This window comes from Vespa mandarinia, chromosome 11 (assembly GCF_050613455.1).
Source record: "Vespa mandarinia isolate Hongniang chromosome 11, ASM5061345v1, whole genome shotgun sequence".
In the NCBI taxonomy this organism is placed as follows: domain Eukaryota; kingdom Metazoa; phylum Arthropoda; class Insecta; order Hymenoptera; family Vespidae; genus Vespa; species Vespa mandarinia.
The window spans coordinates 6,214,674-6,231,928 of NC_140820.1; the positions used below are offsets into that span (position 1 = coordinate 6,214,674).

The 17,255-nt window shown below is 30.2% G+C and overlaps 2 protein-coding genes and 1 long non-coding RNA gene across 6 annotated transcripts; all 3 read left to right on the forward strand.

Annotated features, from left to right (window-relative positions):
• Positions 1–320: 320 nt before the first annotated feature.
• LOC146872678 (uncharacterized) lies at positions 321–13,410 on the forward strand. The gene is made up of 4 exons (XR_014982748.1): positions 321–556; positions 693–771; positions 10,351–10,413; positions 10,722–13,410. It is a non-coding gene; the product is annotated as an uncharacterized LOC146872678 (long non-coding RNA).
• LOC118441417 (cytochrome P450 4C1-like) lies at positions 5,257–8,637 on the forward strand. Its single transcript, XM_085660354.1, has 13 exons — positions 5,257–5,403; positions 6,078–6,234; positions 6,312–6,421; positions 6,649–6,739; positions 6,813–7,004; positions 7,076–7,169; positions 7,253–7,355; positions 7,443–7,557; positions 7,633–7,748; positions 7,812–7,880; positions 7,975–8,140; positions 8,218–8,397; positions 8,462–8,637. Exons 2-13 carry the CDS (start codon positions 6,081–6,083, stop codon positions 8,620–8,622), a joined length of 1,551 nt encoding a protein of 516 aa, XP_085516480.1. The 5' UTR covers positions 5,257–5,403; positions 6,078–6,080; the 3' UTR covers positions 8,623–8,637.
• On the forward strand, positions 5,302–17,180 carry LOC118441412 (cytochrome P450 4C1-like). 4 transcript variants are annotated; one of them, XM_085660353.1, is made up of 13 exons: positions 5,302–5,403; positions 14,668–14,826; positions 14,934–15,043; positions 15,194–15,284; positions 15,358–15,549; positions 15,621–15,714; positions 15,798–15,900; positions 15,988–16,102; positions 16,178–16,293; positions 16,357–16,425; positions 16,520–16,685; positions 16,763–16,942; positions 17,007–17,180. In XM_085660353.1, exons 2-13 carry the CDS (start codon positions 14,673–14,675, stop codon positions 17,165–17,167), a joined length of 1,551 nt encoding a protein of 516 aa, XP_085516479.1. In that variant the 5' UTR covers positions 5,302–5,403; positions 14,668–14,672; the 3' UTR covers positions 17,168–17,180. The 4 variants fall into 4 exon arrangements, with proteins under 4 accessions (XP_085516479.1, XP_035721653.2, XP_035721651.2 ...); XM_035865760.2 differs by having other exon boundaries at positions 5,305–5,403; positions 14,735–14,826; XM_035865758.2 differs by lacking the exon at positions 5,302–5,403 and adding an exon at positions 13,828–13,959.
• Positions 17,181–17,255: the final 75 nt, after the last annotated feature.

Consider the following 17,255-nt stretch of genomic DNA (forward strand, 5'->3'; position numbering starts at 1 on the left):
TGAAAATATTTACCTACATGGTCTATACATGACTCCTAAAAAATTACAGTTATGCGAATAAATATTAATGGAAGAGGAGTAGAAAAAAGAAACTGGGCGATGGAAACTATAATTTCATCACTGGGAATATTTCTATCGCAAGATGTCTTTAACTTCGCGTGTAGATATAACTGTCATTTTTTTTACGAGGATATCATGTCTGTATAAGACACTCGACTTATCATACTAGCCATTAATTCACGATTCAAAAATGTCCTTTGTCTCATTCTTTCTATCATTCTTTCCCCCACTTTCTTTCTCATCCTCTCTTTCATCCTCTTCTAATCACTCGCTCTATCATTCTGTCTTTCACCGTTTCATTGAATTAAAAAGAATTGAATATTTAATTAATAAAATCTTACACATACCTACTTGTTATTTTTATATATTCTTTATAAATAAAATCATCGATATATTCGTTTTGAACATCAATTTGAATAGATATCCCCAAATCTTATCGATGTATAACCCGATTTTATTCTGCACCTCTTCGACCGATGGTTAGGTTGTACCCTTAGTAAGTACAAATCACATCTCATTTTTAAAGGGAAACTTCTTTCCCGCCACACCACCATTCCTTGTTGTATGGTGCTCGTTTGATAACCTCATTTCTTTATTTTTGCAATAGATAACCATATTAGATTAATTTTCAGAGACATAAGAATTAAAATAAAAATGGGATACAAAAAGAAAAAGTATCATAAAAATGATGAAAATAATCTATTAAGATCATTGAAATCTATGAAAAGAGAATTGAGTGATCAAGAAGAACAACTTAAACGTCTTTTATTAAGATAAACGTCTTAATGCAAAAAGTAAATATAACCTATAGCTGTGTTGTTTTTCAGTTTACATTTTGCAGTAATTAGATCAAGTACCTCTATTAAAGAGTGAACCAGTTTTCTCTCATAAATAATTGTCAGTTACATAATTTATTGATATAAAATAATTTATTTGGTCGAGAACCAAAAAAATTGACTAGTTCTCTCTAAAAATAATACTGACAGATGAACAAAATTCATAAAAGTATTATTATTATTATTCTAAAAAAAAACAAACAAAAAACGACAATAAGATATTGTTAGAACCTTGATACATTATTAAAATTTTCTATCAATGGTAGGTAGAAAATACTCGTCAACGGAGTCATCAGAGAGTGATAAGTCCTCAGATGAAAAATTGCCCATAAAAGGACACTTTAATTTCTCATGAGCAAATATTAAAAAATTTACCCAAACCCAGTCAAAAAATAGCTAAAAAGCCAGTGGAAAAGTCAGCTGGCTTACAAAGGACAACGAACAAATAAACACCAGCAGTAGCTGCAGATCCTTAAATTAAAGATCAGCAGTTAACTACAAATGGAGCTGAAAATTCAAGTGACAAAAAAACTCCGGAGAAAACAGATGAAGAAACGGTGCCAAATAAATCAGAAGCAATTGGAAAGCAGTTGGATGGTGACAAGGAAAGAACATCAGCGGTTCATAGTGACATGCTTACGTTGGAAAGACGTTCTTAAAGAAGGACATCCAATAGAGGAACTCGAATGATTTTTTAGAAAGTATCCAACTCCTGAAAAATGTTTAACGTTAGAGCTTCAGTATATGAATGCTCAAATAAAATCGTCACTTTTAGAGCCAATCATAAATAAAGATAAAAGGCTTGTAAAAAAACAGCAAAATGTCCGTTCTTGCTTATTTGCCTTGGAACACTTAATTGCATAATTTTTTTAAAAGGGAATATTTATTTCCGAGTTATTGTCTGGAAATATTTACAGATGCGTCACTAATGAGATGTAAAGCCCATTGTGATGGGCAAACCACAAATGGTTTTTGGAGTAAAGTCGATAAGGAGTCTCCAATTAATCATCTTTAATTCTTTAGAGCTTTCTTTAAATTAAAATGTTTTGCAAATAATAGACGAAACTGTGATATTCTCTTACGGATTGATAATACAACACCGATTGTCTGTATTAATCGTATGGGAGATTCTCAATTTAAAAGACTAAGCAATAGGGCAAAAGTAATCTGGAAATGATGTGGGGAAAGAAATATCTGGATATTATCCTCGTATGTTCAATTTAGAGAAAATAAGATTGCAGATCTTGTATCTAGGAGACTAAAGTCAGAGACCAAATACGAGTTAAGTAAGGAAGCATTTAATAAAATCTGTAATAAATTTGCTAACCCGGAAGTAGACTTGTTCGAATAAACACATAGTGCAATAAATATATTTCATTGAAGAAAAATCCGGATGCGATGACAGCTGTCGCATTCACTGTCAATTGGAGCTTATGGTTTTTGCTTTTTGTTTTCATCTCAAGAATCTTGAGGAAAATCTTAAGTGTGAATGATAAAGGGATATTCTTAACACAAGTTGGCCTTCTCAAACTTGATACCCTCGTTACATAAATATGTTTGAATCAGAACCAACTATCTTTAAACTTAATAAACAATTGTTATACTCTTCCGACGGGGGGGGGGGCTGTTCCTCTTTGGTGAACAGTTTTCTTTGATGGCAGGAATCTTATCCAACAAGCGTACACAATAAGAGAAGTGCCATCAGAAACATTAAAAGTAGCAAGGCATTGTTAAGCGATTCATCAATAGATCAGTATGAACGAACATTCAAGAGGTGCTGGAAATTTTGTCGTTTAATGCAGACAGATCCATTTAAAGTAGAAATTCCAAAAATACCAAGATTTTTATCTAATGTACGGATCCATCACTCGTTTAGTTCAATTGTGACCCTGCTTTTGGGACCCGATATTAGTTAAAATGCCAGTATCAAAAGGTTTTGTAAAGACTCCTCCAAACTAAGGTGGGTACAACCGAAATACAACGTAACGTGGGGTCTAGAAACAGTATTGAATTGTCTAAATAAATAAGAAATTATCATTTGTGAAATTATCATTAAAGACTACCTGGCATTAACAATGGGCCACAGAATTCAGGCTGTTTTCAATTGATATTAGGGATATAAACAAGCTAGAGAATCAACTAGAAATAATGATTTCGACTCAACAAAACACGTCCAAACGCAATGAAAAACAATCGTCCTTAGTACTACCGATTTTCAAAAATCTGCTTATATGCATATTTCATGTCATAGAATAATATTTGACTTGTACAAAAGCACTAAAAGGAGAGGAAAATAAATTATTCATATCTTGGAAAGACAGCATAAAGCAGTGATTTCTCAGATGTTAAGCTGATAGATAAAATCGATGTTAAAGGACAACAGAATAGATATAAACCTATTTATAGCTTACAGTTCGCAACATGCATCAATGTCAACCACGGAATTAACATCGATCTTATTGGAAGCACAGTGGGCTGGAGTGCGAATTCAAAGACTTTTACGAAATTCTATGACAGAAATATTACACAGGATATGAAGCTATTTGGTAGTGCCGTTTTAAGTAAAAAATAAATAATTTGCTTGGTTTAAGAAAAAAAAAGGTATATATATATCTATGTAAATTATCATAGAAATAGAGGGAGAAAAGTATTTTTCCCAATACATCTGTAATTCAATAGGAAACTGTGCCATATATACTATAAACATCTACCTAATGGTCGGGGAAGATGCACGAAATACAATTTAACGATTCAGCGAACTTACATGAAGTTCTATCGTAATTGTATAAAGCGCTTCCTCCGAAAGATCAGATTCCCTTATTATCTTGAAAGTATAATTCCAGAAGAATATAAGCACTTTAAAATCAATGAGATTATCGATCGAATCCCATACAACATGAAATAGTAACGTGACAAGAAAAAAATTGTCTTTAAATATGTGGTGACATTTGCATAAAGTAGAGGTACTTCCTAGTGATCTTATCATACAATTGCATTCAATTTCGATCCATTCTTTTCTCCTGTTTTTGTTACACATTGGATTAATTTATGTTCTTTTTACTAACGACTTAAAGAAAACACATCTTGTAGAAAGCTATTTAAGGAATAGTAAGAAATAGTGAAAGATAGAGAGAGAGAGAGAGAGAGAGAGAGAGAGAGAGAGAGAGAGAGAGTGAGAGAGAGAGAGAGGGAGGGAGAGAGAGAGAGAGAGAGAAAGAGAGAGAGAGAGAATAGGAGGAATAGAGTCATTTATTTCTAATAAATTTTAAATGGTAATGCAAGTACTATATTTTGGCGTTTTAGTTGAAGTTAAAAAATGTAGAATGAATGCGATGAAGTTGAGAAATATTCGAATGAGAATACGAGAAAATTGGAAAGATGGAAGAAATGTATATGAGTCTTGCTGCGGAGACTTTCTGAACACATATGTAGAAATCAATTGAAGAAACTAAGAATAACACGTATAGATAACGATTTCGACGAGCGGCTTTTCGCAAATGAGTGAGATTAGATATCTTTATTAAGAAATTTATATGTCATGGAGTATAGGATACTTACATTGATAATTACTAATTCATATATCATAGTTTTAGGTAGTTCTAGCATGTGTACATTCTCGAAACATATTATCAATATCGCTTATTAACGATATCATTCGTACTTATAATTGTATGTTTTACATTTCACGTAATATAAAAAAGCAATCGAATAAAAACGAGAACGATTGGAAGAAGATGTCGAATTAACTTGATTGCTTTTGTTTTATTGAATCTAGTAATAGAAAATAGAAGCAGAAAATTGAGATCGAGAAAAAGTTGAAAAAACTGATTGTGCCAAAAAAAATGCTGAACAAAATCTTAAGCGTTTCTGTCTTTCTGCATCTATATCTATGTTTTTACATTTCCTATCTACCCTTTTTTCTGTTTTCGTGTCATTGAATTGCTGTAAAATCAAATTTTTAAAAAAAGGCCTTATCTTATATTTATATTATATATATTTTAAAATAGTTCTACGCCTTTAATATTATTGACAAGAAAATTCTAATCTATTCGACCTTTGATTTATTACTGTATTCTAATTTATTGTTGAATGCTACGTTCAAAAAATTCTTAATATATGATATTTATTCGAAATTTAAATTTATCATATTTATTACCACATTTTATTATTTAATTATCAAAATTTATAATGATTTATCTACCAGCGAAATTAACAAATATATTATCCAAATTATGTAGTATAGAGATATAAATACTTTATTTTAAGAAGAGTGTAAGTTTCTGCGCTTTGAGTATATTATTGAGTTTAATGATAGGATTGATAAATTTTTTCTTAATTGTATTTTTCAAATGCTTGTAATTTAATGCATATTTGTTCAAGTATATAAGACTAATATTCGATAAGAATTATTTATTCGTCTTGTGGATTTAAGCGGAACATGTACTACAATTGTGAGATATAACGAGACTTAAATATTGTTGAACGTTTCTTTTTCTGAAAGATCACGGTAAGTGTGCTGAAACGTGTTTGTTGTTTTTAATTATTTCATTTGATTGTTATATACTATTTCAATGAATCGTTTATATTGCCTACATGTACGAATATGTTTGCTAATAAATCAAACGAATAAAATAAAATGATTTGATTCATATATTTTAAAACTTTTCTTTGATTGTAATAATTACATTGATCATTAATAAACACGTAAGATATTTTAAATAATAGTATTAAAATGTATGGATTAATTAGAAAAATTTTATTCATATAATTATACGATCGTTTTAAAATTGTAGTAACATAACTGTGTCCTATTTTTATTAAAGTAGAATGTTCGTCACTACCGTTGAAATACGATATACTTTGTAATTGTGTTTCTAAACTTGCAATATTTTCATTTTTACATTTGACTGTTAAATTTGTGACAGATGAGAGAAAATTAATTATATTTTCATAACTTCTAATGAAAAATAAAACGAAAATATAGCATTATGGGAATATTAAGGTATCGCACTTATTTGTTATATAGCTTCTTTGCATATCTCAGCAATACAATAATTATATTTGTAGAGTGCTTGTTACATTTAACTAAGTAAATATATATAAGCAATGAATGTTTTCCCAAATTTGCATGCAATAGTACATTCGAATGAATTTATTCAGTTAATTTTAATTTTCCCACAGATAATGTTCCTTACAATTGCATTCTGTTCAATTTTCATTTTATTTCTACTGCATTGCTTTATAAGATATGGAAGAGTGGGAAGAATTTTTCATAATATTCCAGGACCAAATGCGTATCCTATAATAGGAAATGTACATCATTTTTTCATTGACAATGGTAAGCTCTTTCGAAAGTAAAATTCTTTCAATTCGGTGCATTTCTTCCTTAATTTAAAATTTATTATTTTATTTTAGAAAATACCCTTGCAAAACTATGGGCATCAAATGCAAAATTTTATCCAATTTACAAAATTTGGTGCTTCTGGTACTGGACAGTAACTTTGCTTCATCCGGATGATATTGAGGTAAATGATTTGGGGGCAAAAAAAGAAAACGCTTCATATGTTTCTCATTTCCTCTCTTTCTTTCTCTCTCTCTCCCGATCTCTTTCCCATTCTCTCTCTTTCTCATTCTCTCTCTCTCTCTCCTCTCTCTCTCTATCATTACCTCTATCTATTTTCCACTCATTCCGAATATTCACTATCAATATATTCTTATGAAACAGAAGAAATATAACATAAATTGACCGCAGGTACTTATGAAAAGCACTAAACATATTGAAAAAGGAATAGCTTACCATTTCTTGAGACCTTGGCTATCTAACGGATTGCTAACCAGTGGAGGTAATAGTTTGAATGAATCAAAATTTATTTAACGTGCTGAATAATACTTAACGTTTTAAGTTTCATTGGATAGGTGAGAAATGGCAAACACGTCGAAAGATATTGACACCAGCCTTTCATTTTAATATCCTGAAACATTTCGTTGTCACTTTAAATAATGAAGCACGGTATCTTATAACATCTTTAAAAGAGGAAGAAAAAGGAGGTTCAGTAGTGAAAGATTTACAAGAATTTATCAGTCAACATACACTTAACATAATATGTGGTTTGTAATGTATCTCTTTTTAATCATTGATATTTAACAAAGAAAAATTATTGTCAAATGCTCACTTGCAGAAGCAGCCCTTGGTACCTCTCTGAAGGAGAGGGGCGACTTAGAGTCTAATTATCGTGATGCGGTTCGTAGTTTCGGCAATATCATAGCTTCTAGGTGACTATTAATTCTTTTAACAGGAATAAATTCGATTGGCTGCTAGAAGGAAATATATCTAAAAAAGAATTATCATTTACTAGATTTGTGAAACCTTGGGCCTATTTCGACATTATATTTGAAATCTCTTCACTTGGTCGATTACAAAGGAAACTATTGAAAACCTTACACAGTTTTTCGAAAAAAGTATGTTAATTTCTTGAACGAATAAATCATTTTATTATTATTTAAACTAAACCATTTAGATTTTTGAAATTGTCATTTTTTTGTTAGATAATTTCCGAAAGGATAGAATTCCATGAAGAAACTAATGGAAAATATTTACATAATTATGAAGAAATGGATGAGAATGAAATCTCTTGTGAAGAACGCGTGGATAATAATAAAAGTATTTCATCCACATTCTTTACTAATAAAAAATTATAATCACGATAAAATTATTATTCGAATTTTTCCGACACAGATCCGATGTTCAAAAAAAAACTTGCTCTGCTTGATCTGCTTATATCCGCTTGTGTGAAAGGAAATATAATCGATGTGGGAGGCATCCAAGAAGAAGTCGACACTTTCATGTTTGAGGTAAGTGCCAGTATATTAATATATTTAGATTAATTAGTGAAACTGAGGAAATAATCTTCGTAGGGTCACGACACTACTGCAGTGGCGTTGTGCTTTGCATTGAGTCTTTTTGCAAAACACAAAGATGTCCAGGTAATGTTTTCATCACTAAAAATTAATTCAACATTTATCGATGAATATGAATTTGATATCTACCATGAATAATTAATCATTTGTTCATGAATAGAAACGTATAAGAGACGAAGTTAATACGGTTATGCAAGAAAACTATAATTTGACGATTCCGATGCTTCAAGAATTTTCGTATTTGGAGAGATGTTTGAAAGAGTCACTTCGTTTATATCCAAGCGTTCATCTTATATTTCGTCATTTGACGCAGGATATGCAACTAAGTATATAATATATTTATATATCAGATTCACCTTCGTTTTATCATTCAAATCAAACAAATAAAAATAATAATTTTCAGAAAATTATTTAATCCCGGCTGGCTCGACGTGTCACATAAACATCTATAGCATCCACAGAAATCCCCAATATTGGCCTAATCCCGAAGTTTTCGATCCCGATAGATTTTTGCCAGAAAATTTGAAAGGCCGTCATCCATATTCCTATATCCCATTTAGTGCAGGACCAAGAAACTGTATCGGTAAGTAATGCAAAAATATAAAAAAAATGGAATATAAATAATTGAGTTATCTCTACTTTTGCAGGTCAGAGATTTGCAATGCTCGAGCTAAAAGTAATAGTAGCTTATATATTGCATAACTTTCATTTGGAACCGGTGAGTAATCTTGAGGACGTAAAAATGTTGGAAGATGTTACGCTGCATTCGACCAAGCCCCTTCAAGTAAAATTTATACCAATAAAATAGGATCTTTCTAGAAATTCTATCTTTCTAGAATTGAAAAAATAGAAGAAATAGAAATGTAATCTTCACATTAAATAGTTAGAAAATTGTTCTTGACGTGTGAAATAAATTAAGCGTCGTAAAATCAAAAATCAAATTGAATTAACATTAATAGAATCTAATAATAACGATTTGAAAATATTTACCTAGATGGTCTATACATGACTCCTAAAAAATTACAGTTATGCGAATAAATATTAATGGAAGAAGAGTAGAAAAAAGAAACTGGGTGATGGAAACTATAATTTCATCACTGGGAATATTTCTATCGCAAGATGTCTTTAACTTCGCGTGTAGATATAACTGTCATTTTTTTTACGAGGATATCATGTCTGTATAAGACACTCGACTTATCATACTAGCCATTAATGTACGATTCAAAAATGTCCTTTCTCTCATTCTTTCTATCATTCTTTCCCCCACTTTCTTTCTCATCCTCTCTTTCATCCTCTTCTACTCACTCGCTCGATCATTCTATCTTTCACCGTTTCATTGAATTAAAAAGAATTGAATATTTAATTAATAAAATCTTACACATACCTACTTATTATTTTTATATATTCTTTGTAAATAAAATCATCGATATATTCGATTTTCACATGGATTTGAATTAATATCTTCAATTCTGATCGATGTCTGGTCACGGCTTAAAGTCCATTGATATCTGATTATGTAATAAGTGTTGATTTATAAAGGTACATTACCGTATCCGTCAAGCACATTTATCGTGTTTCTTACTTGATTAATGCATTTAAAAAAAAAAGATCATGGACTATAAACATAGATATAAGAATATCAAGAGCCAGGATTTTCACGATTTAACACTATAAATCGAGTGTTACTTTATTCTAAAATCAATTATAATTTTTAACACGGATTTGTGCACGAGTATATCAATATACAAGGCTGACGTTCTTTTAATATTATCTATATTCCTGGAGAATTATTCATTTCATGTTACAACGAATCAATGATCGAACGTATCTTGTCTTAAGCAGTTATATTTCCGAGAGTAAGTGCGAATTCTGTAAATGTAGTATAATAATCTTTTTCTTTCATTGTTAAATATTATTGCAAGTTTTTCTCAATATTGTTTACGTGTGAAGGTGTGTCTTTTTAACAAATCAAACGAATAAATGAAAGTGATTTAATTCGTATATTTTGGATTAAAGGTAATGATTGGATTGTTCTCAAACGATGTCGTCTTTGATGAACAGTTAAGTATTTCGACTTTGCAGGGCCAACAGTTGTCGAATGTATAGTATATTTAGATATAAATAATGCTCAATATATGTGTATATGTATTATAAAGTGCATAAGAATTCGTCCTGTTTTGCGGAGAGAAAAGAAGATTTTCAGACCCACCTTTTATTCAAGTTTTAAACACTCTCTAGGTATACATAGTAGAATTTGCAATGGACGAAATTGTATTGCGCACCTCTTCGTCCGATCACTAGTTTGTACCCTTACTAAGTACAAATCTCATCACATTTTTAAAGCAAACATCTTTCCCGCCACGCCACCATTCCTTGTCGTATGGCGTTCGGTCGATAATATCATTTCTTTAATTCTGCAAGAAAAACCGTATTAGAATTAAAATTATTCAACTTTCAGAGACATAAGAATTGAAATAAAAATAGGATACAAAAAGAAAAGTATCATAAAAATGATGAAAATAATTTATTAAGATCGTTGAAATCTATGAAAAGAGAATTGAGTGATCAAGAAGAACAAATTAATGTCTTAAAGCAAAAAGTAAGTATAACCTATAACTGTGATGTTTTTTAGTTTATCTTTTTCAGTAATTAGATCAAGTTCCTATATTTAAGAGTGAACAAGTTTTCTCTCATAAATAATTGTCAGTTACATAATTTATTGATATAAAATAATTTATTTGGTCGAGAACCAAAAAAATTGACTAGTTCTCTCTAAAAATAATACTGACAGATAAACAAAATTCATAAAAGTATTATTATTATTATTCTAAAAAAAAACAAACAAAAAACGACAATAAGATATTGTTAGAACCTTGATACATTATTAAAATTTTCTATCAATGGTAGGTAGAAAATACTCGTCAACGGAGTCATCAGAGAGTGATAAGTCCTCAGATGAAAAATTGCCCATAAAAGGACACTTTAATTTCTCATGAGCAAATATTAAAAAATTTACCCAAACCCAGTCAAAAAATAGCTAAAAAGCCAGTGGAAAAGTCAGCTGGCTTACAAAGGACAACGAACAAATAAACACCAGCAGTAGCTGCAGATCCTTAAATTAAAGATCAGCAGTTAACTACAAATGGAGCTGAAAATTCAAGTGACAAAAAAATTCCGGAGAAAACAGATGAAGAAACGGTGCCAAATAAATCAGAAGCAATTGGAAAGCAGTTGGATGGTGACAAGGAAAGAACATCAGCGGTTCATAGTGACATGCTTACGTTGGAAAGACGTTCTTAAAGAAGGACATCCAATAGAGGAACGCGAATGATTTTTTAGAAAGTATCCAACTCCTGAAAAATGTTTAACGTTAGAACTTCAGTATATGAATGCTCAAATAAAATCGTCACTTTTAGAGCCAATCATAAATAAAGATAAAAGGCTTGTAAAAAAACAGCAAAATGTCCGTTCTTGCTTATTTGCCTTGGAACACTTAATTGCATAATTTTTTTAAAAGGAAATATTTATTTCCGAGTTATTGTCTGGAAATATTTACAGATGCGTCACTAATGAGATGTGAAGCCCATTGTGATGGGCAAACCACAAATGGTTTTTGGAGTAAAGTCGATAAGGAGTCTCCAATTAATCATCTTTAATTCTTTAGAGCTTTCTTTAAATTAAAATGTTTTGCAAATAATAGACGAAACTGTGATATTCTCTTACGGATTGATAATACAACACCGATTGTCTGTATTAATCGTATGGGAGATTCTCAATTTAAAAGACTAAGCAATAGGGCAAAAGTAATCTGGAAATGATGTGGGGAAAGAAATATCTGGATATTATCCTCGTATGTTCAATTTAGAGAAAATAAGATTGCAGATCTTGTATCTAGGAGACTAAAGTCAGAGACAAAATACGAGTTAAGTAAGGAAGCATTTAATAAAATCTGTAATAAATTTGCTAACCCGGAAGTAGACTTGTTCGAATAAACACATAGTGCAATAAATATATTTCATGGAAGAAAAATCCGGATGCGATGACAGCTGTCGCATTCACTGTCAATTGGAGCTTATGGTTTTTGCTTTTTGTTTTCATCTCAAGAATCTTGAGGAAAATCTTAAGTGTGAATGATAAAGGGATATTCTTAACACAAGTTGGCCTTCTCAAACTTGATACCCTCGTTACATAAATATGTTTGAATCAGAACCAACTATCTTTAAACTTAATAAACAATTGTTATACTCTTCCGACGGGGGGGCCTGTCCCTCTTTGGTGGACAGTTTTCTGTGATGGCAGGAATCTTATCGAACAAGCGTACACAATAAGAGAAGTGCCATCAGAAGCATTAAAAGTAGCAAGGCATTGTTAAGCGATTCATCAATAGATCAGTATGAAGGAACATTCAAGAGGTGGTGGAAGTTTTGTCGTTTAATGCAGACAGATCCATTTAAAGTAGAAATTTCAAAAATACCAAGATTTTTATCTAATGTACGGATCCATCACTCGTTTAGTTCAATTGTGACCCTATTTTTGGGACCCGATATTGGTTAAAATGCCAGTATCAAAAGGTTTTGTAAAGACCCCTCCAAACTAAGGTAGGTAGAACCGAAATACGACGTAACGTGGAGTCTAGAAACAGTATTGAATTGTCTAAATAAATAAGAAATTATCATTTGTGAAATTATCATTAAAGACTACCTGGCATTAACAATGTGCCACAGAATTCAGGCTGTTTTCAATTGATATTAGGGATATAAACAAGCTAGAGAATCAGCTAGAAATAATGATTTCGACTCAACAAAACACGTCCAAACGCAATGAAAAACAATCGTCCTTATTACTACCGATTTTCAAAAATCTGCTTATATGCATATTTCATGTCATAGAATAATATTTGACTTGTACAAGAGCACTAAAAGGAGAGGAAAATAAATTATTCATATCTTGGAAAAAACTGTATATAGCAGTGATTTCTCAGTTGTTAAACCGATGGATAAAATCGATGTTAAAGGGCAACAGAAGAGATATAAATATATTTATAGCTGAACACATATGTAAATATGTAGATATCAATTGAAGAAAATAAGAATAACACGTATGGATAACGATTTCGACGAGCGGCTTTTCGCAAATGAGTGAGATTAGATATCTTTATTAAGAAATTTGTATGTTATGGAGTATAGGATACTTACATTGATAATTACTAATTCATATATCATAGTTTTAAGTAGTTCTAGCATGTGTACATTCTCGAAACATATTATCAATATCGCCTATTAACGATATCTTTCGTACTTACAAATGTATGTTTTACATTTCACGTAATATAAAAAAGCAATCGAATAAAAACGAGAACGATTGGAAGAAGATGTCGAATTAACTTGATTGCTTTTGTTTTATTGAATCTAGTAATAGAAAATAGAAGCAGAAAATTGAGATCGAGAAAAAGTTGAAAAAACTAACTGTGCCAAAAAAAATGCTGAACAAAATCTTAAGCGTTTCTGTCTTTCTGCATCTATATCTATGTTTTTACATTTCCTATCTACCCTTTTTTCTGTTTTCGTGTCATTGAATTGCTGTAAAGTCAAATTTTTAAAAAAAGGCCTTATCTTATATTTATATTATATATATTTTAAAATAGTTCTACGCCTTTAATATTATTGACAAGAAAATTCTAATCTATTCGACCTTTGATTTATTACTGTATTCTAATTTATTGTTGAATGCTACGTTCAAAAAATTCTTAATATATGATATTTATTCGAAATTTAAATTTATCATATTTATTACCACATTTTATTATTTAATTATCAAAATTTATAATGATTTATCTACCAGCGAAATTAACAAATATATTATCCAAATTATGTAGTATAGAGATATAAATACTTTATTTTAAGAAGAGTGTAAGTTTCTGCGCTTTGAGTATATTATTGAGTTTAATGATAGGATTGATAAATTTTTTCTTAATTGTATTTTTCAAATGCTTGTAATTTAATGCATATTTGTTCAAGTATATAAGACTAATATTCGATAAGAATTATTTATTCGTCTTGTAGATTTAAGCGGAACATGTATTACGATTGTGAGATATAACGAGACTTAAATATTTGTTTAACGTTTCTTTTTCTGAGAGATCACGGTAAGGCTGAAACGTGTTTGTTGTTTTTAATTATTTTGTTTGATTTGATTGTTATATACTATTTCAATGAATCGTTTATATTGCCTACATGTACGAATGTGTTTGCTAATAAATCAAACGAATAAAATAAAATGATTTGATTCATATATTTTAAAACTTTTCTTTGATTGTAATAATTACATTGATCATTAATAAACACGTAAGATATTTTAAATAACAGTATTAAAATGTATGGATTAATTAGAAAAATTTTATTCATATAATTATACGATCGTTTTAAAATTGTAGTAACATAACTGTGTCCTATTTTTATTAAAGTAGAATGTTCGTCACTACCGTTGAAATATGATATACTTTGTAATTGTGTTTCTAAACTTGCAATATTTTCATTTTTACATTTGACTGTTAAATTTGTGACAGATGAGAGAAAATTAATTATATTTTCATAACTTTTAATGAAAAATAAAACGAAAATATAGCATTATGGGAATATTAAGGTGTCGCACTTATCTGTTATATAGCTTCTTCGCATCTCATCAGTACGATAATTATTTTCATTAATTGTTTTCTACATTTACTTATAATTAATATACATAAATAATAAATATTTTTTCAAGTTTGCATACGATAGTAACTTCGATAGTAATTAAGATAGTTAAGATAGTCTATTCGAATGAGTTTATTTAGTTAATCTCACTTTTCCCACAGACATTATGTTCTTTATTATTTCATTGGGTTCAATTTTCATTTTATTTCTACTGCATTGCACCATAAGATATGGAAGAATGGGAAGAATATTTAATACTATTCCTGGACCAAGTGAATATCCCATAATAGGAAATATATATCATCTTCAAGTTGACAATGGTAAAGTGCATTTAAACCAAACTATGTCTGCACGAATTGTATTTTAACTTGTGATTCTTACTCCATCCAGTCCTTACTTAGCACTAAATATAATACTTGTTGTTTAGAACATCTCCTCGAAAGAATTTGGGATATAAATGCAAAATTTTATCCAGTTTACAAAATTTGGACCTTTTATTTGTGGATAGTAATTTTACTTCATCCGGATGATATTGAGGTAAATTATTATGCGGTATGAGTAGATTACATTTTTTATCTGTTTCTTCCTCTCTCTCTCTCTCTCTCTCTCTCTCTCTCTCTTATTTCGAATGTTCACTATCAATATATTTTTATGGAAAAAAGAAAATATAATATAAATTGATCGTAGGTAGTTATGAGAAGCACTAAAAATATTGAAAAAGGAATAGCTTACAATTTCTTGAGACCTTGGCTGTCTACCGGATTGCTAACTAGTGGAGGTAATAGTTTGGACAAATAGAAATTCAGTAATCGTGCTTAATATTATTTAACGTTTTATTTTTCATTTGATAGGTGAGAAATGGCAAATACGTCGAAAGATATTGACACCAGCCTTTCATTTTAATATCCTGAAACATTTCGTTGTCACTTTAAATAATGAAGCACGGTATCTTATAACATCTTTAAAAGAGGAAGAAAAAGGAGGTTCAGTAGTGAAAGATTTACAAGAATTTATCAGTCAACATACACTTAACATAATATGCGGTTTGTAATGTATCCTTTTTTAATCATTGATATTTAACAAAGAAAAATTATTGTCAAATGCTCACTTATAGAAGCAGCCCTTGGTACCTCTTTGAAGGAGAGGGGCGAATTAGGATCTAATTATCGTGATGCGGTTCGTAGTTTCGGCAATATCACAGCTTCTAGGTGACTATTAATTCTTTTAATAGGAATAAATTCGATTGGCTGTTAGAAGGAAATATATCTAAAAAAGAATTATCATTTATTAGATTTGTGAGACCTTGGATGTATTCCGATATTATATATGGATTTTCTTCATCTGGTCGATTACAAAGGAAACTATTGAAAACGTTGCACAGTTTTTCGAAAAAAGTATGTTACTCCCTTGAATGCATAAATCATTTTATTATTAATTAAAGTAAACCACTCAGATCTGTGAAATTGTCATTTTTGTGTTAGATAATTTCCGAAAGGATACAATTCCATGAAGAAACTAATGGAAAATATTTACATAATTATGAAGAAATGGATGAGAATGAAATCTCTTGTGAAGAACGCGTGGATAATAATAAAAGTATTTCATCCACATTCTTTACTAATAAAAAATTATAATCACGATAAAATTATTATTCGAATTTTTCCGACACAGATCCGATGTTCAAAAAGAAACTTGCTCTGCTTGATCTGCTTATATCCGCTTGTGTGAAAGGAAATATAATCGATGTGGAAGGCATCCAAGAAGAAATTGACACTTTCATGTTTGAGGTAAGTGCCAGTATATTAATATATTTAGACTAATTAGTGAAACTGAGGAAATAATCTTTGTAGGGTCACGACACTACTGCAGTGGCGTTGTGCTTTGCATTGAGTCTTTTTGCAAAACACAAAGATGTCCAGGTAATGTTTTCATCACTAAAGAATTATTTAATATTTATCGATGAATATGCATTTGATATTTACCATGAATAATTAATCATTTGTTCATAAATAGAAACGTATAAGAGACGAAGTTAATATGGTTATGCAAGAAAACTATAATTTGACGATTCCGATGCTTCAAGAATTTTCGTACTTGGAGAGATGTTTGAAAGAGTCACTTCGTTTATATCCAAGCGTTCATCTTATACTTCGTTATTTGACGCAGGATATACAACTAAGTATATAATATACTTATATATCAGATTCACCTTCGTTTTATCATTTAAATCAAACAACTAAGAATATTAATTTTCAGAAAATTATTTAATCCCGGCTGGCTCGATGTGTCACATAAACATCTATAGCATCCACAGAAATCCAGAATATTGGCCTAATCCCGAAGTTTTTGATCCCGATAGATTTTTGCCAGAAAATTTGAAAGGCCGTCATCCATATTGCTATGTCCCATTTAGTGCAGGACCAAGAAACTGTATCGGTAAGTAATGCAAAAAGATAAAAAAAATGGAATATAAATAATTGAGTTATCTCTACTTTTGCAGGTCAGAGATTTGCAATGCTCGAGCTAAAAGTAATAGTAGCTTATATATTGCATAACTTTCATTTGGAACCGGTGAGTGATCTTGATGATGTAAAATTGATGGCAAATCTTACGCTGAATTCGTCTAAGTCACTTCATATTAAATTTATCCCAATAAAATAGTCTTATCTTTTCACATTTCTATTTTCTTAAAAATGAAATAATTCGGAATTACAACTGTTAGTGATTTATTTATGACTGGTGATGTTCG